Source organism: Emys orbicularis, chromosome 4 (genome assembly GCF_028017835.1).
Source record: "Emys orbicularis isolate rEmyOrb1 chromosome 4, rEmyOrb1.hap1, whole genome shotgun sequence".
Classification (NCBI taxonomy): domain Eukaryota; kingdom Metazoa; phylum Chordata; order Testudines; family Emydidae; genus Emys; species Emys orbicularis.
Window position 1 is genome coordinate 153,646,159 of NC_088686.1, and position 23,132 is coordinate 153,669,290.

The 23,132-nt window shown below is 51.7% G+C and overlaps 2 protein-coding genes and 1 long non-coding RNA gene across 3 annotated transcripts; 1 reads left to right on the forward strand and 2 right to left on the reverse strand.

Moving 5' to 3' along the window:
• Positions 1-1,123: 1,123 nt before the first annotated feature.
• On the reverse strand, positions 1,124-8,501 carry LOC135877938 (zinc finger protein 709-like). Its single transcript, XM_065403460.1, is given in 6 exon segments — positions 1,124-1,875; positions 1,877-2,303; positions 2,556-3,881; positions 5,875-5,991; positions 7,767-7,893; positions 8,478-8,501. Coding segments are annotated over 6 exon segments (2,190 nt in total). The 3' UTR covers positions 1,124-1,706.
• Positions 8,502-8,740: 239 nt separating this feature from the next.
• On the forward strand, positions 8,741-13,266 carry LOC135877381 (uncharacterized). Its single transcript, XR_010561360.1, has 3 exons — positions 8,741-8,932; positions 9,178-9,407; positions 12,087-13,266. It is a non-coding gene; the product is annotated as an uncharacterized LOC135877381 (long non-coding RNA).
• Positions 13,267-13,797: 531 nt separating this feature from the next.
• LOC135877344 (oocyte zinc finger protein XlCOF6-like) lies at positions 13,798-22,697 on the reverse strand. The gene is made up of 3 exons (XM_065402771.1): positions 22,606-22,697; positions 20,397-20,513; positions 13,798-16,523 (listed from the first exon to the last, which is right to left on the reverse strand). Exons 1-3 carry the CDS (start codon positions 22,637-22,639, stop codon positions 14,575-14,577), a joined length of 2,100 nt encoding a protein of 699 aa, XP_065258843.1. The 5' UTR covers positions 22,640-22,697; the 3' UTR covers positions 13,798-14,574.
• Between the last annotated feature and the right edge of the window lie 435 nt (positions 22,698-23,132).

A 23,132-nucleotide genomic window follows, 5' to 3' on the forward strand; every position in this document is an offset into this window, starting at 1 on the left:
CACACCCTTCTGCAGTTCAGACACTGAGGGCTGGTCTACACTAGGGGGGGAATCGATCTAAGATACGCAACTTCAGCTACGAGAATAGCGTAGCTGAAGTCGACGTATCTTAGATCGATTTACCTCCCGTCCTCACGGCGCGGGATCGACGGGCGCGGCTCCCCCGTCAACTCTGCTTCCACCTCTCGCTCTGGTGGAGTTCCAGAGTCGACGGGGAGCACGTTTGGGGATCGATTTATCGTGTCTAGATGAGACGCAATAAATCAATCCCCGATAGATCGATTACTACCTGCCGATCCGGCGGGTAGTGAAGACGTACCGAGATTCACTCAGCCCTGGGGCTTCTCAGTTAACAGGGACTTTCCCAGTGCCCAGTGTGCTGCCTTTCTGGGAGCCTGAACCCCAAATAAATCCATTTTACTCTGTATAAAGCTTAAACTCATAAGTGTTCGCCCTCTATAACACTGAAAGAGATGCACAGCTGTTTGCTCCCCTCCCCACCCCTGGTAACAATTACCTACCCTGGGTTTATTAATAAACAAAAGTGATTTTATTAAGTATAAACAGTAGGATTTAAGTGGTTTCAAGTAATAACAGACAGAACAACATAAGTCAAAAAGCAAAACCAGTTGAAGACACTCATTGTTTACTTCCCCAGCCTTATATAGAATTTCTCTAAGGCGGGACACCTTTATTTGGAATTCCACCCCTCCGAAAAGTACCATTTTCAAGATGGATTTCAGTATCAGGTGACAGGGTCACATGTCTCTGTAAGACCCCAGTCTCCATTCTTCCTGGGTTAGCCCACAGGAAGGCTTGCAGGTAAACAAAGCCATTCACGACTCAGTAATTCTGAAGCACCCTTAATGGCCTCCACTTAATATGTCTACATCAGTAGTTCAAGTTCATACCTTATTCTCCTAACTCCAGACATAGAAATAAGACATGCAAACAAATAGGATGAACACACTCAGTAGATTACAAGCTTTCTAATGATATGTTACAGGGGGCATTTAGAATAAAGCATACTCCAGTTATGTCATATTCCTAAGCATATTTTCATAAAGCATATGGAGTGCGACATCACACATAGTTCATCATCATCACATTTCTATTTAAAGTACAGGTCTGTCGCATCGTACGCTGGGGTTACGTTCCGCAGTCAGCGCGTATAGCAAAAATCACGTATAGTCAAAATTACATTGAGTGTCATGGCAGGCGGAATCGCCCGCACTACAGGTACAGTATTAAAATTGTTGTTATTCTTTTTTTTGTTTTTGCCGACCGCGTAAAGCTGAAATCGCGCATGTTAAATGCGCGTAAGATGCGACAGACCTGTAGACAGTGTAAGCAGTTCCTGAGTCTTCTTTCAATCACACGCACCGAGCTGCCCTCCCGCCCCCCGACCAATCCAGGCTGAGACAGGACTGCAAATGGCACCTCTAGATGTCACTCAGGAGTCACCAGCTGGCTGGAACCAAAGTAGGTGTGGGGGAAGTTCCGAGCTGGGTCCCATCTAGATGGGGGGGAGGTTTGTCCTGGGTGCATCCCAGGTAAAAGTGTGTGTGAGAGAGACAGAGAGTGAGAGACCTGGCTGGAACCCAGTGAGATGGGGGAAGGGGATGACCTGGCTGGATCCCACCTAGATGCAGGGGGTCCCTAATGGAGTAGCTTGTGACCATCTACTCTAAAATCCCCTCACCTGTCTATTCTTCCCCCCACTGCTTAGCCAAGTCCCCTTCTCTGCCCAACACAGTCTCAGCACAGCTGTGCGGCCGCTCCCTTGTGTCCGTGCGCTGATGCCTTGTCAATGCACTGTTGCTGCTGAAGTTCTTGCCGCAATTATGACAGCTGTAGGGCTGCTCCCCTGTGTGTGCGCTGATGTGCTCGCAGGCCTGAAAGCTGTGAAAAGCCCCTGCCGCAGTCAACACAGCTGTATGGCCGCTCCCCTGTGTGCGTGCGCTGGTGTATTCTCAGGCCTGAAAGCTGTGAAAAGCCCCTGCCGCAGTCAGCACAGCTGTATGGCCGTTCCCCAGTGTGCGTGCGCTGGTGTATTCTCAGGCCTGAAAGCTGTGAAAAGCCCCTGCCGCAGTCAGCACAGCTGTATGGCCGCTCCCCAGTGTGCGTGCGCTGGTGTATTCTCAGGCCTGAAAGCTGTGAAAAGCCCCTGCCGCAGTCAGCACAGCTGTATGGCCGTTCCCCAGTGTGCGTGCGCTGGTGTATTCTCAGGCCTGAAAGCTGTGAAAAGCCCCTGCTGCAGTCAGCACAGCTGTATGGCCGCTCCCCAGTGTGCGTGCGCTGGTGTATTTTCAGGCATGAAATCCGTGAAAAGCCCCTGCTGCAGTCAGCACAGCTGTATGGCCGTTCCCCTGTGTGTATATGCTGGTGTCTTTTCAGGCATGAAATCCATGAAAAGCTCTTGCCACAGTCAGCACAGCTGTACAGCCGCTCCCCTGTGTGCGTGCGCTGGTGTATTTTCAGGCCTGAAATCTGTGAAAAGCCCTTCCCGCAGTCAGCACAGTGGTAGAGCTGTTCCCTGCTATGCGTGCGCTGATGCTTAGTCAGTGTACTGGCACTGCTGAAGCTCTTGCTGCAATCGTCACAGCGGTACGACTGTTCCCCAGTGTGCGTGCGCTGATGGTTGGTCAGTGTACTGGCCCTGCTGAAGCGCTTCCCACAATCATCACAGCGGTACGGCCGCTCCCCGGTGTGCGTCCGCTGGTGTGTTCTCAGATCTGAGACCTGTGCAAAGCCCTTGCCGCAGTCGGTGCAATGGTGAGGCCGTTTCCTGGTGTGTTTGTGATAATGCACTCTTAAGCTTGAGCTTCGTGCAAAGTCCTTGCCACAGTCACTACAGTGGTACAGCCGCTCCCCAGTGTGTGTGGGCTGGTGCAATCTCAGCCCTGAGATCCGTGCAAAGCTCTTTCCGCAGTCTGCACAGCGGTACGGCCGCTCCCCGGTGTGTGTTTGCTGGTGCGTTCGCATCCCTGAGATCTGTGCAAAGCCCTTGCCACAGTAGGCACAGCGGTGCGGCCGCTCCCCAGTGTGTGTGCGCTTATGTCTACTCAGATTTGACCACGACGCAAATCCCTTGCCACAGTCAGCACAGCGGTACGGACGCTCCCCAGTGTGTGTGTGCTGGTGTGATCTGAGATCTGAGATCTGTGCAAAGCCCTTCCCGCAGTCAGCACAGCGGTGCGGCCGCTCCCCGGTGTGCGTGCGCTGATGTCTACTCAGCTTTGAGATCTCTGCAAAGCCCTTGCCACAGTCAGCACAGCGGTGCGGCCACTGCCCAGTGTGTGTGTGCTCATGTCTTCTCAGCTTTGACCTCTCTGCAAAACCCCTGCCACAGTCAGCACAGCGATACGGCCTCTCCCCGGTGTGTGTGTGCTCATGTCTTCTCAGCTTTGACCTCTCTGCAAAACCCCTGCCACAGTCAGCACAGCGATACGGCCTCTCCCCGGTGTGGGTGCGCTGATGTACTCTCAGCTGTGAGCTGTGTGCAAAACCCTTGTTACAATCAGCACAGTGATAGGCCTGCTCCCTGATGCGCTTGCGCTGAATCTGGGTCAGTGTTTTGGCATTGTTGAACCTCTGCCCAGAGTTGGCACAGCGGTACGGCTGCTCCCTGGTGTGCGTGCGCTGGTGCTGTTTCAGTGTGAGTGGGTTGCTGAACTTCTTGCCGCAGTCGATGCAGCGGTGGGGACACCGGCCCATGGGGAGTCTCTGGTGTGTAGCCAGGTCTGGTCTCTGGCTGAGTCTACCCAGGAGATGGACGGTATGCAGCATATTGATCCCCGTGTGGGCTGTGGGATCCTGCTCTCCCTCTGTGCTCTCCCCACATTCAGACTGTCCCCTCGATTCTCCCGGGATCCCGTGCCCTGCTGGAGAGAGCAGAGGCCAGTTAGCTCATCATTAGGGCTGCAGATTTGTCAAGGAAGGAAGGAAAAATGTCACAGACGGAGCGATTTCCCCACTTCTCAGTGACTGTTTTGGGGATGTGAATCTCTGCCTGCAATGGCGGCTCCTGTCCCCCAGGGCTGGACCCAATGCCTCGCTCCGGGCACTGAGACCTGGCCTGTAGGGTTACAGCGCCACTCAGATTTGCCCCCGCCCCCAGTCATGATGGTGGGGGAAAGGGACAAACTTCAGTGAAGGGCATTGCCACCCACATCCACTCTAGCCCACCCCAACCACTCTGCACCGGGCTGGGATTAGGGCTGCAGCGCTGGGTGGCAGGGGGGGCATGCTTCTTTGGGCGGCAAGTGCCCCTGGGCAGGGTGAGAAGGGGGGCAGGTTTTATTAAAAATCTTCAAGCAGTCACAGTAAATTTTGTGACCTGTGACTTTAACTAAAAGTACAGAAACTGCACTGTAATTTTGGAGACAAAATGCCGTGAAAATCTGCAGCCTGACTCATGTTGCTTCCACCCTATGTTGTTTGTGCAGCACCTAGCGCCTGCTCCCATGTGTGCCACGCGCCTCTTGGGTCTTGTTTTATGTTTAAACTGTCCAGGATCCAGGCAGTGCCCTGACCCAGGACTAGGGCCCCTCGGTGCTCAGGCAGTTGAAACAGGGTCCATGGTTTGTTTTCAATCTGATTTTGGTTTCATTTCAATCAGGTTTTTATTTACATGGTGCTGGTTCTTCACTTTCTCCTGTTTTACAGCACGAGGCCTGTTCCCCACTTTTTGTGCTGTTTTAACAATACTGGTTTCAAAATAGTTCAGTTGAGGGGCTAAAATCCCATCATGTGGCCACAGTTAGCTGCTTAGCACAACGTAGCTTATTCCTGGGCCAAAAGTTTGTTTCTTTCTTTATGCTAAACTAAAATTAAACTAAAATCCTCAAGAAGGTTGGTGGACTTTTTTTGGGGGGGGGGGTTTGTCACATCACACAAAGTCACTCAACGTCATATAAACTGGGGTCCCAAAGGAAGTTCTTTGGAAACCAACTCCAGGACACAGCCCCTAGCTCAGAGCTCCAAGACCTCAACACTCTGCCAATGACACTATGCAGAAACTGGAATCCCCCAGATGGACCTGATCCTGACTGGCCATCAAGAAAAGTTCATCTGGCTTATTGGGAATGGTGAGCATTGTACGCTTAGCGTGTGCAGTCTGTTTGTGGTGTTTGGTAATAAATAGACGTTAAGTAGGGTATTGCTGTGTAAGTCTCTTTCACTGGTAAAAGACACCGCAAACTCGCAGAGTGTAAGGTTATACCTGAGCCCACCGAACGGGTAAGGGTAGGGGCCTATAAACTGTGTGAGCGACAGAGAATTTTGTGTGGGTAACACTGATGCCAGGACAAGAAGTAATGGGCTTAAACTGCAGCAAGGGAGATTTAGGTTAGACATTCGGAAAAACTTCCAAACTCTGAGGGTAGTTAAACACCAGAACAAATTACCTAGGGAAGTCGTGGAATCTCACATCATTGGAGGTTACTAAGAACAGGTTAGACAGATACGAGACAGGGATGGTCTAGGTAATATTTAGCCCTGCCGCAGTGCCAGGAACTGGACTTGACTACCTACTGAGGTCCCTTCCAGTCCTATCCTATCTAGTCCTCGTTGTGCCTATCCAGCTGGGATTCCTACCAGACTATCTTCCCCAGTAACTCCTGGCTGAGTTAGAGCTGGGCTTTGTGAGACACATGTCCCATCTCCATTGACAGACTCCAAGTAAGGGAGAATTCATTGCATCATGAGGGGAGCGCTCCCAATGGTTCATTCCCCTCCTAGATAAACACTGGCCCCTAATTCCCAGCCTCAATTTGTCTCTCTTCTGCTCCCAGCCAGTGGAGCTCGCTCTGCCTTTGCCTTCTACATTAAGAAGCCCTCTCCTAGCAGGTGTGTAAACCAGAAGGGACTCACCTGGGGAGGAGCTCTCAGGCCCGGAGCTTTCCCTGGAGTCCTCAGCATCCCGGATCCAGAGCTCTGCCTCCCCTACCTCGATCCGGTGGATTAAGTCTGGTGTAGAACCTGAATAGCCTGTTTGGGGGGGGGGAAGAATCAGTTTTATTACTGAAGTGTTGGGGGCAGCGACTCAGTTATACGTTGGCATAAACATAGTAACACACCCATCTTTGCATGTGTATATATATCTGCCCACTTAAGTTTCCACTTCATGCATCTGATTAAGTGGGTCTTTTGGAGGGGATAGGGAGCTATTACAAGCAGCAGGAGAGTTTTCTCCCTAACTTATTTGTCTAACTAGAGTCAGTTCTTAAGGCAGAATTGCTGCCCTCCGTGGCTGGACTGGGATTCCTGGAAGAGGTTGTTGCTCATGTGCTGTTTGCTACCACCGCTGTGCCAGGACTGAGGTACATAATAAACAAGTTACACAGAGATATTCCCCAGGCTTTGTAGCCCTGAGTTTTCCTTTAACAGGAAGCCGGCCTGAAAGGGTCTGGCATTTGCCACCATTTGTGTGACGGGTTGGATCACAGAAACCCCCTTAGGGCTGCCTACTGATGTGCTGAGACTACTTCTAAGTCTGTTTTCCCTGGCAACTTGGGACTTCAGTGCCCTGCCTGGTTTGAGCCAGACACGCTAGCCGGCTGCAAACCCAGACCCAGGTCTGAACCACGTCCCCTAACAGCTGCAGGCTTAACTGAAATCAGCTTAAGAAGTGTTCCTGTCTCGAACACTCAGATGCCCAGCTTCCAATGGGGTCCAAACCCCAAATAAATCCATTTTACCCTATATAAAGCTTATAAAGGGTAAACTCAAAAATTGTCCGCCCTCTATAACACTGATGGAGAGATATGCACAGCTGTTTGCCCCCCCAGGTATTAATACATACGCTGTGTTAATTAGTAAGTAGAAAGAAAAGAAAGAAAAAAAAAAGTGATTTTATTAAATAAAAAAAGTGGGATTTAAGTGGTTCCAAGTAATAGCAGACAGAACAAAGTGAATTACCAAGCAAAATAAAATAAAACACGCAAGTCTAAACCTAATACAGTAAGAAGCTGAATACAGATAAAATCTCACCCTCAAAGTTGTTCCAATAAGCCTCTTTACAGACTAGCCTCCTTCTAGTCTGGGTCCAGCAACCACTCACACCCCCTGTGGTTACTGTCCTTTGTTCCAGTTTCTTTCAGGTATCCTTTGGGGGTGCAGAGCCAGCTGAAGACAAAATGGAGGGATCTCCCAGAGGTTTAAATAGACTCTCTCTTTGGCGGACACCCCTCCCTCCCCCTGTGTACTTATTGGGTTCCGGGAAGTGGGCGGGTCACCCCCCAGCTCCAAGATGGAGTTTTGGAGTCACATGGGCAAGTCACATGTCCATGCATGACTCAGAACTTACAGGTAGCAGCCATGGTTCACATGCTGCCTTGAACGTCCTCAAGTAGACTTCTTATGTGGATTGGAGCCTTCCAAGATCCATTGCCCGTTAAGTGTTTCTTGACTGGGCACTTAACTTGCACATTCCTTTCTCAAGAAGCTGACCAAATGCTTTACTAAGGCTACTTAAAATCAAGCAAGTACACAGCCAATATTCCTAACTTCAAGTACAAATGACACATGCATACAAATAGGATGAGTATATTCAGAAAATCATAACCTCTACAGAGATGTTACATGGCATATGTAGCACAAAACATATTCCAGTTATATCATATATACATTCACAAGCATATTCCCATAAAGCATTCGGGGGTGCAAAATCACAATTTGGCTGATGGGTGGCACATGGCAGCAGAGGCCTTGAAGGAATCAGACATTTCACAGCTGTGAATAAATGAAGGGAACTCAGTCCTTACCCAGGGAAACGAGGGCACAGTAATTCCTCAGCATCTGGCTCCTGTACAGCTGCTTCTCTCGCTGGGATAAGAGCTCCCACTCCTCCCGGGTGAAATACAGAGCGATGTCCTCGAACGCCACCTGGAGCTGCTGGCACAAGCGTTACACACTCAGCACCTTCCGCTCCAGCCCCCAGCCCGGAGTCTCAGCAGGGGACGCGGTTTCTAGGGGAGCGACTCCCAGGGAACCCCCAGCCCAGCAGCTGTGACCCAGGGAGATTCCCCCACCCCGCACAGCTCCCCCAGGGAGTCGGGGCCCTGCTGGCTGGGACAGGAGTCGCCCTCGGCTCCCCACGGGGCTCTGGGGCGGGGCGCTGGGCAGGGCCCGAATCCCAGGGCCGGGAACAGGCTCCTCCCCCCCGGCCGGAGTCCCGCCTCCGCCCCAGGCCTGTGCTCAGCCCCGCTCCCGCCCCGGCTCAGGCGCCTCCGGGCTCCTCTGCCCGGCCGGGGCCTCGCTCGGGGGAAGGGGCCGCGCTCGGCTCCGCGTGTCCGCCCGGCCAGGGCCCCCCCAGCCCCGGGGCCCCAGAGCCGCCCCCCGACCCCAGCGCTCCGGCTGCTGCAGCCCCCAGCCCCGGGGTCACTAGCGCGGGAGGGACCCGGGTCCCGGCCCCCCTCGGCCCCCAGCCGGGACCAGCCAGTGCCCGGCCGGGGAGTCCCCGCCCCGCGTCCTACCTGCGCCGGCCCCGCTGCAGCCATCGCCGGGCTCGTCCCCGGCCGCTTCCTCCGGGCAGCGACTTCCCGCCCCGCGGCTGGTGCCTCCCCGGGGGTGTCTCTCGCCCGCTCCCCGCCCTGGGCCTGCCTCCAGCCCGCTCGCTGCGCGCTGCGGGACGCGCCGGCTCCAGCCCTTCTGTGCTCCCCGCCCGTCCCCAGCTCAAAGGCCCCGCGCCTGCGCCGTCAGCTCCTGCAGCCGGGGGAGGCCCCAGCGTAGGGCCCTTCCGGCCCTGCCCTCCCGGACGCCTGGGTCCCGAATGCGGCCTTGGGTCGCTCCCCCTGCGCTGGGAGTGGGGTCCCGCCGTGGGGGGCTGGGAGCGTGTGTCACAGGAGATCACCCCCCCCCCCAGGCTGTGTATGGTGTGTGTGTGTGTCAGAGCAGCGCTCGCTCTGTGTCTGTGCGCGTTACAGGCAAGGTGCGGGACTGGAGCCGTTTGTATAGTGGGGGACGGGGGTGCTTGAGAACCAGTGAACCAAACCGTAACCCCTGTATGGATTGGAAACCACTTCAAACCAGGGGGTCACGCAGCACCCCTAATTCTAGCACCTTTGGTTCCAGGAGCTCTCACATGGATGTATTGTGTGTGTGTTTCAGGAGGGCTGTATGTGTGTGTGTGTGTTACAGGAGCTCTCACCCAGCTGTGTAACGTTTGTGTTTCAGGAGCTCACACCCATATCCCTGCCCAGTGTCATAGGAAGGGCGGCTGCCCCACACAGATGTCATGTTCTGGCCTCGGGGCTCATCCCGGCTGGCTACCCCAGCCCCTGTACATCGGGCCGAGCTCCGATGCCACCTACACCAGCTGCAACAAATGGTCCAAGTTTAAACACATCAAGGGCCTGCGGGACGCCCAGCACAGCCGGTTCTTCCTGTGGTTCATGCAGCCGGAGGTAACAGCTAACGGTGGCTGAAGAGGGGCAGGTGGTTTGGGGCAGGGAGGGTCACCAGGGGCCTCAGGATGCCTGGGTTCTATCCCTGCCTCAGGGAGGGCAGGGGAGGCTGGTGGGTTATAGTAGTGGGGGCTGGGAGCTGGGACTGCCCTGGAATCAGATCCCAGCTGTGTCTCCCCCTCTCTGTGCTATTTCAAAGGAGAGACCCAACCCTGATCTGAACACCAACCAGGCCAGCATCATCAAGCAGTGCTGGAGCAAGAGCATGCCCAAAGCATCCACTGAGATTGTCATCAAGGGAGGGGAACGTAGCCGGGTCGTGCCAGCCCAATTCCTGGGGCAGAGGGGCTCATGGGCTGCAGCCTTGCTGCATTCTCTGGGCTAGGCGAGACCATGCCAAGGGACGTTCACAGCCTTGAATGCAGAGCCGGCTCCAGGCACCAGCCGACCAAGCACGTGCTTGGGGCGGCACCTTAGAAGGGGCAGCCAATGTTGGGGTGGCGGGGGGCGATCGCGGTGGGTTTTTTGTTGTTGTTGTTTGGCGGGGCGGGGCGGCGCTCGAGGGTTTTTTTTTTTTTTTCCGGCCGGGCAGCGCTGGGGGTGTTTCGGAGGCATGGTGCGGCGCTGCGGGGGTGCAGGGGCTTCGGCGGCACGGTGCACCGGGGGGCGGGGACTTCGGCGGAACGGCGCACCAGGGGGCGGGGGTTTGGGCGGCCCGGCCCAGTGCTCGGGGGTTTGCACAGCCCGGCACTTGGGGAGGCAGGGGTTTGGGCGGCCCGGCGTGGCACTCGGGAGGGAGGCGGGGGGTTGGCTGGCGCGGCGCTCTGCTCTGGGGGTTTGGGCGGCCTGGCCCGGTGTGGCGCTCCGGGGGGGCGGCCTGGCGCAGCACTCGGGGGTTTGGGTGGTGCGGCGCGACACTCGGGGGGGGGGGGGGTTCGGCGGCCCGGCACAGCACTGGGGGGGGGGGTCAGTGGCGTGGTGCTGGGGGGGGGGCGTGTTACAGCGGGATGGCGCTCTTCTTTTTTGCCTGGGGCGGCAAAAAAGTTCAAGCCGGCCCTGCTTGAATGAGGGAGCGAGGCTGAGCTTGTGGCTATGGGGCTGGGCTTGGCTACAGGATTCCTGGTTTCTATTCCTAGCTCTGCCACTTACTCGCTCTGTGACCTTGGACAAATCACGTAGGTCAGTGGTTCTCAACTAGGGGTACACCTGGGGGTATGCAGAAGTCTTCTAGGGAGTACACAATCTCATCTAGATAGTAGCCCTAGTTTTACAACAGGCTACTTAGAAAGCACTCACAAAGTCAGTACAAACTAAACTTTCATACTGACAATGGCTTGCTTATACCGCTCTATATACTATACACTGAAATATAAGTACAATCTTATTAGTACAGTTGATTTATTTTATAATGATATGACAAAAATGAGGAATAAGCATTTTCTCAGTACTTGTCTGCTGGGACACTTTTGTATTTTTATGTCTGATTTTCTAAGCATGTAGTTTTTAAGTGAGGTGAAACTTGGGCGTACGCAAGAGAAATCAGACTGCTGAAAGGGGTACAGTAGTCTGGAAAGGTTGAGAGCCACTGACTTAGGTCATAGGGAATTGCCAGACTGGATCACAGCAGAGGCCTGTTCACTCCAGTGTCCTCTTTTTCCAGCATCAGAGGCTGCAGAGGAGGTGTAAGAATCCCACAGTAACAGATTTGGGGATAATCATTCTGTGCTAGGTCTCATCTTGGTCTTTAATAGTTACAGTCAGTGCCAGTCTTGGAGCAGGAGGTTTACTATCCCTGCCAGTGGTTGTTTGCATTAACTATTCCAGCTCTGGAAGTTCCTGTGGTCCACAGAAATATCCAGTCCCTCTTTGAATCTTGCTAAATTCTTGCCCTCTGTAACATCATGTGGCAGTGAGTTCCACAGGATAATCAGCCATTGTGTGAAAAAGTATTTCCTGTCATCAGCTTTGAATTTCCCACCTTTTACGTCACTGAACATCCTCTAGTCCTTGTGTTACGAAGAGAGATGATTGGGAAATACAGTGTCCATTCCGTGGGAAATTCTGACACTTCTAAATTTGTTTTGATTCTGAAGCGGATCAGAAATTGAAATTTCAAAATTTTTAGTGGAAAGAAAATTTAAGAAAAGTGTCAGAGTAACTTAATTTATGGAAATGAGCTGGTGTACATTATTCCCTTTAAAGGAATAACTAATGTAGTATTTCTGGACTGTCTGGAAGAGGGTTGGACATGACAGAACATCCATTTCTGAGGGACAATCTGGGACTGGGAGTGTGTTGGGGTCACCCTGCCATGATCCAGGCTGGTGAGAAAAGCAAGGTGTGGCTGGCTGACTGCAGAAGGAAGCTCAGGGCAATTCAGGAAGGGGGGGGGTTAGCAGAGGGGCTCGGGGAGCCCGCGGGAAGCTGGACAGGCCAGGGGCAATGGGGGGATGGTTGGGGAGACTGGGGGAGGCAGCAGGAAACCAGGATTTTTGGGATGTGCATGGGGAGCCTGGGGAAGGCTCAGGGGAGATTGCCGGGCTCTGTGGGGGGGCAGTGGGGCCAATGCAATGGGGAGGTGGGTGGGGAGGCAGCAGGGGCCGGGGGAATGGGAAGGTGAGGGGAATACAAGTGCAGTTCCCCTGAAACTGACAATATTTTATTTCACTTTTTCTTAAGGCCCTCGCCTGGCAGAGTACTTCAGTGTGCTTAAGTCCAAGCACTTGAGCAGTTCCATTGATTTCAGTGGGACCACTCACATGCTTATGTAAGCAGAGTCAGGATGAGCTCTACCCTGACATCTGGTGGTGAATTATGGCGAGTGTGGAAAAGAACTCCAGGGGCTGATCTTGTTTGCATAGGCACACCCATCCGCCTGGCATGAGACAACAGCAACTGATAGTGGTTACTTTGGATGGGGTGGGATCCCCAGTTTCTCTGTTATTGGGGCCGGAGGAATAAAGTGTTGTTACCCTGATTATGTGAATCAAGGACAATGAAACTGTTTTATGACAGAGGATCTCTCCATCACCTAAGTAGCACTCGCTAGACAAGGGACATGGGTTCCACAACCCAGTGAATTGAGAGAGGACGGGGATAGGTATTTGTACTTGATGGTATTGGGTTCCTTTGAGGGCCTGAAACACCAATTGCATCACTGTTGAATGTCAGAGCTAACTTTGATTCTATTAAGAGTCTAGTTACAGGCTGCTAAGATGAATTCACCTTGGGCCAATGGTGCACCAGCACTGGGGCTCCCCTACTATGAGCTGAAATCACAAAAGAGCTAAAGTTACTAAGAGCTGAGATCACTGGCTGCTGTGTTAACTAGTGGGGGAGCCTGAAGCTATATTGCTAAGCGGCTGGCGGAGCAGCGAGTGGCGTGGAGCCTTGTGGGGATGGATGGGGTGGCCCAAGGAACAGCAAGCGGAGCTGTTTGTGGGGACGGCTGGAACGGCTCACAGGTTGGTGAATGGAGCAGCTCGTAGAGCAGAGCAGTTTGTGGGACGGCAGCAAGTGGACTGGCTCATGGCGAAGGCTGCGGCGGAACCCCACGGAGAGTTGGCAGCAACAAGGCCCTTTTACTCTGGGGCTGCACTGACCAGGGACAGAGACTTTGGGGGTTGTTGGACTTTGGGAGGTTGCTGGACCCAAGAGACTTTGGGGGTGTTGGACTTTGGGGACTCCGGGTGATGTTTGGGTTGCTGGATTCAAGAACCAAAGGGAAAGGACACGGCCCAGTTTGCTGGGGTGGGTCTTTTGCTCATGGTTTGTGTTAGGAATCCTGTTTGTGGTGTTTTTTTCCAATTTAATGCTGATGTCGTTTACCTCATGTTATTAAACATTTTCTGCTACACTCAGACTCCGTGCTTGCGAGAGGGGAAGTATTGCCTCTTAGAGGTACCCAGGGGGGTGGTATGTAATTGTCCCAGGTCACTGGGTGGGGGCTCGAGCCGGTTTTGCATTGTGTTATTGAAACAGAACCCCTAGATACAGAACCCGGCCCTTGTTGCTGCCAACTTAGATGGGCAGAAGGGTTACACTTATAATTGAGCATAAGCTTAAGAGTTTGCTGGATTGGGGCCATAATGTCGGAATATATTATAATGACTAAGAACTCAGAACTGGAAAGTCACACTATTAAACTTTGTAATGTTAATAGCACAAGTGGGTCAGTTGTGAAGCTTTGATCCAAATTCAAGTTCCTAAACTTCAGATCCAAACCCGTCACTTCACAAGAGTGTTGGATTTGAGTTCTGAAGTGGGCCCACCATAAAAATAAACATGAGCTGTTCAGTTGAAATCTGCACCTCCAAGGGGATCAATAGGTAACAATTTGTCACCCCACATGGAGTTACCCACACAGGTCACAACACTGGATTCGTTGCAATTAAGGAAGAAACCAATTTTATTTAACCACAAGGGTAGATTTCAAGTGAGTACAAGAGATGAGACATCAAAGTGAGAAATGGTGACAAGAAAAAGAAATATAAAACCACTTCCTAGTACTAAACTGAACAAACTAGACGTGGTTCAAAGTGAAGTCCCTTAACACAGGTTTGCAGTGGCATTGCTGACCACGTTTTCAGCTCCGGATCAGTTCCTGGGGTCCAAGAGCTGTTTTTGTTTTCTTTTCTTTCTTTTTTTTTGTCCTCTCAGGTGAAAACGAGAGCTGGACAGGGAGAGATAACAAGGGGTGTTTTGGGCCCTTTCTTTTATAGTTCAATCACCTTTGAAATGGATTTTTCTCAGAGTGACTCCGAGATAAACCTCTCCTCAGCTGAGTGGGGAGACATGAACTTTGGCCAGAAGGGGTTTCATGCTGTTGTTTGCTAAGATGCAGATCTTTTTGTGCCTGTATTTTCAGGTCTGAAATCCGTGAAAAGACCTTGGCACAATCAGCACAGCTGTATGGCCGCTCCCCAGTGTGTACGCGCTGGTGTCTTCTCAGGGCTGAAATCTGTGAAAAGCCCCTGCCGCAGTCAGCACAGGTGTATGGCCGCTCCCCTGTGTGCGTGCGCTGGTGTATTTTCAGGTCTGAAAGCTTTAAAAAGCCCTTGCCACAATCAGCACAGCTGTATGGTCACTCCCCTGTGTGCGTGCGCTAGTGTATTTTCAGGCATGAAATCTGTGAAAAGCCCTTGTCACAGTCAGCACAGCTGTATGGCTACTCCCCGGTGTGCGTGCGCTGGTGTCTTCTCAGGATTGAAATCTGTGAAAAGCCCTTGCCGCAGTCAGCACAGGTGTATGGCCGCTCCCCTGTGTGCGTGCGCTGGTGTATTTTCAGGTAGGCAATCTGTGAAAAGCTCTTGCTGCAATCAGCACAGCTGTATGGCCGCTCCCCAGTGTGTACGCGCTGGTGTTTTCTCAGGGCTGAAATCTGTGAAAAGCCCTTGCCGCAGTTAGCACAGGTGTATGGCCGCTCCCTTGTGTGTGTGCGCTGGTGTATTTTCAGGTAGGCAATCTGTGAAAAGCTCTTGCCGCAATCAGCACAGGTGTATGGCCGCTCCCCAGTGTGCGTGTGCTGGTGTCTTCTCAGGCCTGAAATCCGTGAAAAGGCCTTGGCACAATCAGCACAGCTGTATGGCCGCTCCCCAGTGTGTACGTGCTGGTGTCTTCTCAGGGCTGAAATCCGTGAAAAGCTCTTGCCGCAGTCAGCACAGGTGTATGGCCGCTCCCCTGTGTGCGTGCGCTGGTGTATTTTCAGGTTTGAAATCCGTGAAAAGCCCTTGCCACAATCAGCACAGCTGTATGGCCGCTCCCCAGTGTGTACGCGCTGGTGTATTTTCAGGGCTGAAATCTGTGAAAAGCCCTTGCCGCAGTCAGCACAGGTGTATGGCCACTCCCCTGTGTGCGTGCGCTGGTGTATTTTCAGGTGTGCAATCTGTGAAAAGCCCTTGCCGCAGTCAGCACAGGTGTATGGCCGCTCCCCTGTGTGCGTGCGCTGGTGTATTTTCAGGCATGAAATCCGGGAAAAACCCTTGCCACAATCAGCACAGCTGTATGGCCCCTCTCCTGTGTGCATGCGCTGGTGTCTTCTCAGGCATGAAATCTGTGAAAAGCCCTTACCACAGTCAGCACAGGTGTATGGCCGCTCCCCTGTGTGCGTGCGCTGGTGTATTTTCAGGTATGAAATCTGTGAAAAGCTCTTGCCGCAGTCAGCACAGCTGTATGGCCGCTCCCCTGTGTGCATGCGCTGGTGTATTTTCAGTTGTGCAATCTGTGAAAAGCTCTTGCCACAATCAGCACAGGTGTATGGCCGCTCCCCTGTGTGTACGCGCTGGTGTCTTCTCAGGCATGAAATCTGTGAAAAGCCCTTGCCACAGTCAGCACAGCTGTATGGCCGCTCCCCTGTGTGCGTGCGCTGGTGTATTTTCAGGCATGAAATCTGTGAAAAGCCCTTGCCACAGTCAGCACAGCTGTATGGCCGCTCCCCTGTGTGCGTGCGCTGGTGTCTTCTCAGGCATGAAATCTGTGAAAAGCCCCTGCCGCAGTCAGCACAGCTGTATGGCCGCTCCCCTGTGTGCATGCGCTGGTGTATTTTCAGGTGTGCAATCCGTGAAAAGCCCTTGCCACAGTCAGCACAGCTGTATGGCTGCTCCCCTGTGTGCATGCGCTGGTGTATTTTCAGGTGTGCAATCTGTGAAAAGCCCTTGCCGCAGTCAGCACAGCTGTATGGCCGCTCCCCAGTGTGTGTGCGCTGGTGTCTTCTCAGGCATGAAATCAGTGAAAAGCCCTTGCCACAGTCAGCACAGCTGTATGGCCGCTCCCCTGTGTGCGTGCGCTGGTGTCTTCTCAGGCATGAAAGCTGTGAAAAGCCCTTGCCGCAGTCAGCACAGCTGTATGGCCGCTCCCCTGTGTGCATGCGCTGGTGTATTTTCAGGCATGAAATCCATGAAAAGCCCTTGCCACAGTCAGCACAGCTGTACGGCCACTCCCCTGTGTGCGTGCGCTGGTGTATTTTCAGGTGTGCAATCTGTGAAAAGCCCTTGCCGCAGTCAGCACAGTGGTAGAGCTGTTCCCTGCTATGCGTGCGCTGATGCTTAGTCAGTGTACTGGCACTGTTCTCCCCACATTCAGACTGTCCCCTCGTTTCTCCCGGGATCCCGTGCCCTGCTGGAGAGAGCAGAGGCCAGTTAGCTCATCATTAGGGCTGCAGGTTTGTCAAGGAAGGAAGGGAAAATGTCACAGACGGAGCCATTTCCCCATTTCTCAGTGACTGTTTTGGGGATGTGAACCTCTGCTTGCAATGGCGGCTCCTGTCCCCCAGGGCTGGGCCCAATGCCTCGCTCCGGGCACTGAGACCTGGCCTGCGGGGTTACAGCGCCACTCAGATTTGCCCCCGCCCACGGTCATGATGGTGGGGGAAAGGGACAAACTTCAGTGAAGGGCATTGCCACCCACATCCACTCTAGCCCACCCCAACCACTCTGCACCGGGCTGGGATTAGGGCTGCAGCGCTGGGTGGCAGGGGGCTTCTTTGCTTCTTTGGGCGGCAAGTGCCCCTGGGCAGGGTGAGGAGGGGGGCAGGTTTTATTAAAAATCTTCAAGCAGTCACAGTAAATTTTGTGACCTATGACTTTAACTAAATGTACTGAAACTGCGCTGTAATTTTGGAGACAAAATGCCGTGAAAATCTGCAGCCTGACTCATGTTGCTTCTACCCTATGTTGTTTGTGCAGCACCTAGCGCCTGCTCCCATGTGTGCCATGCGCCTCTTGGGTCTTGTTTTATGTTTAAACTGCCCAGGATCCAGGCAGTGCCCTGACCCAGGACTAGGGCCCCTCGGTGCTCAGGCAGTTGAAACAGGGTCCATGGTTTGTTTTCAATCTGATTTTGGTTTCATTTCAATCAGAGGTTTTTATTTACATGGTGCTGGTTCTTCACTTTCTCCTGTTTTACAGCACGAGGCCTGTTCCCCACTTTTTGTGCTGTTTTAACAATACTGGTTTCAAAATAGTTAAGTTGAGGGGCTAAAATCCCCTCATGTGGACAGTTAGCTGCTTAGCACAATGTAGCTTATTCCTGGGCCCGATGTTTGTTTCATTCTTTGTGCAAAACTAAAACTAAACTAAAATTCTCAAGAAGGTTGGGGTTTTTTGCAGGGCGGGGGTGAGGGAAGGGGGTTGAGGGGATGCCAAGTCACTCAGGGTTTGTGTGATGTAACCTCAAAAACATGTTTGTCTTGTTTTGCAACCTGATCCGTGGCACTGCTGAGCTGGAAGGGGTGAATGGTGCCACCCAGCAGGCCTTTGGTCTACAGACAGTCACAGACGCGTTAAGGCTGAGGGCTGTGCTAAGCATTGACACTGAAGCAATGTCAGTGACAACGATTTTGTGCCACCGAGAGAGCAGGAGGAGAGGGGATGTGACAAAAACCATCCCACCCCCTCTCCCTCATACCCAGCCCATACACCAGGATACTCCAAGTTGTGGCCCACAGGACAATTTCCTCTGGCCCCCACGTGCCTCCGTGCCCCCAGCAGCAGTTGCCTGGAACACAGGGCAGTTTTAGAGCATTACAGTGAAGCTCTACAAGTGCCTGAGACCTGCTCTACAAAATGGCGTCCTCCGACTAGGCGCGACCTCGCACTCGTCATACGTGATTGATCCTGTCTTGAGATAAACGAGCGAGTCCAGCAGAGGGCAACGAAAATGATTACGGGGCTGGGGCACATGACTTGCAAGGAGAGGCTGAGGGAACGGGGCTTATTCAGTCTGCGGAAGAGAAGAGTGAGGGGGGATTTGATACCAGCCTTCAACTACCTGAAGGGGGGTTCCAAAGAGAATGGAGCTCAGCTGTTCTCAGTGGTGGCAGATGACAAAACAAGGAGTAATGGTTTCTCAATGGGGGAAGTCTACGTAAGATATTAGGAAACACTTTCACTAGGAGGGTGGTGAAGCACTGGAATGGGTTACCTAGGGAGGTGGTGGAATCACCATCCCTAGAGGTTTTTAGGACCTGACTTGACAAAGCCCTGGCTGGGATGATTTAGTCGGGATTGGTCCTGCAGTGAGCAGGGGGGTTGGACTAGATGACCTCCTGAGGTCTCTTCCAACCCTAATCTTCTATGATTCTATAAGTTATCAAACATTCTATTTGTAAACACCTAGAAGGAAATAAAGGAACAGGTAAGAGTCAACATGGATTTCTCAAGAACAAATTATGTCAAACCAACCTAATATCCTTCTTTGGCAAGTAACAAACTTTGTGGATAGGGGAGAAGAAGTACATGTCACATCTTGACTTTAGTAAGGCTTCTGATACTATCTTGCATGACCTTCTCATAAACAAACTAAAGAAATATAGCCTAGGCAAACCTACTATAAAGTTAGTGCACAACTGGCTGGAAAACCACACTCAGAGAGTCGTTATTATGGTTCAAAATTGAGCTGAAAGGACATATCAAGTGGGATCCCACACGGATCTGTCCTGGATCCAGTTCTATTCCGTATCTTCATTCATTATTAGGACGATAGTGTGGAGCATTCATTCATGAAGTTTACAGATGATTCCAAGCTGGGAGGGGTGGCAAGCACTTTAGAGGACAGGATTACAATTCAAAAGAACCTTGACAAACTGGAGAAATGGTCGAAATTAAATAGGATGACGTTCAGTAAGATCATATGCAAAATACTACACTTAGGTAGGAATGATCAATTACACAAATAGAGAATGGGAAATGACTGCCAAAAAAAGAAACACCTTAAGATGGTTACAGAAAGCTTAGTGGGATGGCATTCTCTCTAACAAGAAACTACTTATCAATAGTTGGTGGCTGTGAAATCCCCATTTCTTTATTTTTTTGTCTTTATGCTCCCCCCTTCCCTATTGTTTGTCTGTATGATCTCTGTCTGGTTCTTTGATTGTTTCTGGCTGCTGTATAATTAATTTTTCTAGGTGTAAATCAATTAAGGTGCTGGGATATAATTGTTAGAGAATTATGTTACAATATGTTAGGATTGGTTAATAAAATGTTAGTATAATGATTAGTTAAGATACAGCTAAGCAGGACTCAAGTTTCACCATATAAACTGGGGTCCCAAAGGAAGTTCTTTGGAAACCAACTCCAGGACACAGCCCCAAGCTCAGAGCTGCCAGACCTTAACACTCTGCCAATGACACTATGCAGAAACTGGAATCCCCCAGATGGACCTGATCCTGACTGGCCATCAAGAAAAGTTCTTCTGGCTTATTGGGAATGGTGAGCATTGTACGCTTAGCGTGTGCAGTCTGTTTGTGGTGTTTGGTAATAAATAGACGTTAAGGAGGGTATTGCTGTGTAAGGCTCTTTCACTGGTAAAAGACACCGCAAACTCGCAGAGTGTAAGGGTATACCTGAGCTCACTGAACGGGTAAGGGTAGGGGCCTATAAACTGTGTGAGCGACAGAGAATTTTGTGTGGGTAACACTGATGCCAGGACAAGAAGTAATGGGCTTAAACTGCAGCAAGAGAGATTTAGGTTAGACATTCGGAAAAACTTCCAAACTCTGAGGGTAGTTAAACACCAGAACAAATTACCTAGGGAGGTTGTGGAATCTCACATCATTGGAGGTTACTAAGAACAGGTTAGACAGATACGAGACAGGGATGGTCTAGGTAATATTTAGCCCCGCTGCAGTGCCAGGAACTGGACTTGACTACCTACTGAGGTCCCTTCCAGTCCTATCCTATCTAGTCCTCGTTGTGCCTATCCAGCTGGGATTCCTACCAGACTATCTTCCCCAGTAACTCCTGGCTGAGTTAGAGCAGGGCTTTGTGAGACACATGTCCCATCTCCATTGACAGACTCCAAGTTAGGGAGAATTCATTGCATCATGAGGGGAGCGCTCCCAATGGTTCATTCCCCTCCTAGATAAACACTGGCCCCTAATTCCCAGCCTCAATTTGTCTCTCTTCTGCTCCCAGCCAGTGGAGCTCGCTCTGCCTTTGCCTTCTACGTTAAGAAGCCCTCTCCTAGCAGGTGTGTAAACCAGAAGGGACTCACCTGGGGAGGAGCTCTCAGGCCCGGAGCTTTCCCTGGAGTCTTCAGCATCCCGGATCCAGAGCTCTGCCTCCCCTACCTCGATCCGGTGGATTAAGTCTGGTGTAGAACCTGAATAGCCTGTTTCGGGGGGAAAGAATCAGTTTTATTACTGAAGTGTTGGGGGCAGCGACTCAGTTATACGTTGGTGCAGCCCAGCACAACAGGGCCCCGATCTCGGTCAGTGTGTGGCTGCACAGCACCTAGCACGACAGGACACTGCTCTCAGTCGCTGCTTCAGACGAGAGTGCAAGAGATCCCAGGCAGGAGAATAATGAAATAAACCTTCCTTAGAAGAAACAACAAGGAGACCTGTGGCACCTTAAAGATTAACAAATTTATTTAGGCATAAACATAGTAATGTAACACACCCATCTTTGCATGTGTATATCTGCCCACTTAAGTTTCCACTTCATGCATCTGATTAAGTGGGTCTTTTGGAGGGGATAGGGAGCTATTACAAGCAGCAGGAGAGTTTTCTCCCTAACTTATTTGTCTAACTAGAGTCAGTTCTTAAGGCAGAATTGCTGCCCTCCGTGGCTGGACTGAGATTCCTGGAAGAGGTTGTTGCTCATGTGCTGTTTGCTACCACCGCTGTGCCAGGACTGAGGTACGTAATAAACAAGTTACACAGAGATTAGCCTCAGGCTTTGTAGCCCTGAGTTTTCCTTTAACAGGAAGCCGGCCTGAAAGGGTCTGGCATTTGCCACCATTTGTGTGACGGGTTGGATCACAGAAACCCCCTTGGGGCTGCCAACTGATGTGCTGAGACTACTTCTAAGTCTGTTTTCCCTGGCAACTTGGGACTTCAGTGCCCTGCCTGGTTTGAGCCAGACACGCTAGCCGGCTGCAAACCCAGACCCAGGTCTGAACCATGTCCCCTAACAGCTGCAGGCTTAACTGAAAGCAGCTTAAGAAGTGTTCCTGTCTCCAACACTCAGATGCCCAGCTCCCAATGGGGTCCAAACCCCAAATAAATCCGTTTTACCCTGTATAAAACTTATAAAGGGTAAACTCAAAAATTGTCCGCCCTCTGTAACACTGATGGAGAGATATGCACAGCTGTTTGCCCCCCCAGGTATTAATACATACGCTGTGTTAATTAATAAGTAGAAAGTGATTTTATTAAATAAAAAAAGTGGGATTTAAGTGGTTCCAAGTAATAGCAGACAGAACAAAGTGAATTACCAAGCAAAATAAAATAAAACACGCAAGTCTAAACCTAATACAGTAAGAAGCTGAATACAGATAGAACAGGAGTACTTTTGGCACCTTAGAGACTAACAAATTTATTAGAGCATAAGCTTTCGTGGGCTACAGCCCACTTCTTCGGATGCAAAGCCCGCCCACTGCTAAAGGATCCCCCCCCCAGCTCCAAGATGGAGTTTTGGAGTCACATGGGCAAGTCACATGTCCATGCATGACTCAGAACTTACAGGTAGCAGCCATGGTTCACATGCTACCTTGAACGTCCTCAAGTAGACTTCTTATGTGGATTGGAGCCTTCCAAGATCCATTGCCCGTTAAGTGTTTCTTGACTGGGCACTTAACTTGCACATTCCTTTCTCAAGAAGCTGACCAAATGCTTTACTAAGGCTACTTAAAATCAAGCAAGTACACAGCCAATATTCCTAACTTCAAGTACAAATGACACATGCATACAAATAGGATGAGTATATTCAGAAAATCATAACCTCTACAGAGATGTTACATGGCCAGGGCCGCCCCACCGAGCCCGCCCCGCCGAGCGCCGTGCCGCCGGAACCCCCCCCCAGCGCCACGCCCCATGCCGCCCCCCCGCCGAGCGCCATGCCACCGGAAACCCCCCCCCCGAGCGCCGCCCCCGCGCCGAGCGCCGCGCTACCGGAGCGCCCCCCCCCGCGGAATGCCGCGCCGCGCTGCCCCCCACCACCTCAAGATTGGCCGCCCCTTACCAGGTGCCGCCCCAAGCATGTGCTTGGTTGCCTGGTGCCTGGAGCCGGCCCTGTACATAGCATATGTAGCATAAAACATATTCCAGTTATATCATATATACATTCACAAGCATATTCCCATAAAGCATTCGGGGGTGCAAAATCACAATTTGGCTGATGGGTGGCATATGGCAGCAGAGGCCTTGAAGGAACCCAGACATTTCACAGCTGTGAATAAAAGAAGAGAAATTGGTCCTTACCCAGGGAAACGAGGCCCCGGTAATTCCTCAGCATCTGATCCCGGTACAGCTGCTTCTCTGGCTGGGATAAGAGCTCCCACTCCTCCCGGGTGAAATACAGAGCGATGTCCTCGAACGCCACCTGGAGCTGCTGGCACAAGCGTTACATATGTGAAAGTTACTAGTGACCCCCCTTAATAGCTAGAAGCCGTTATGTCAGCCAGCGGCCATTGGGGGGAAGCAGACACCTCAAGTACACAGTAGCCTGAACTTTTCAAGTGTCTTCCCTTTCAAGGCCTTGAGGTAGTTGGAACTAGCCCTAAGGTGGTTTTCACTGACCAGATAGCAAAAGCACAGGTCTGGTAACCACCAATCAAGTGTTAACACGGCAAGGGCCTTTGTCTGAATGTGTATAAAGGATCTGTGAAAATGTGTGTAAGACAGAGTCTTTGTACCAAGGTGCAAAGCTCTCCTTTCTTCTGCAGAATAAAGCAACTCTTCCTTATCCCTGTCTGGCTGTTATTGGCTCTCAGCTAGGTGGACCCTAT

Bases quoted from the DNA above. Each gene is read 5' to 3' on its own strand.
- LOC135877344 (XM_065402771.1), bottom strand. From the start codon at position 22,639: ATGCTGAGGAATTACCGGGGCCTCGTTTCCCTGG. The intron at 20,514-22,605 runs GTAAGGACCAAT...CCCCCGAAACAG, and splicing joins CCGGGGCCTCGTTTCCCTGG to GCTATTCAGGTTCTACACCA. The intron at 16,524-20,396 runs GTGAGTCCCTTC...TGCTCTCTCCAG, and splicing joins GCCTGAGAGCTCCTCCCCAG to CAGGGCACGGGATCCCGGGA.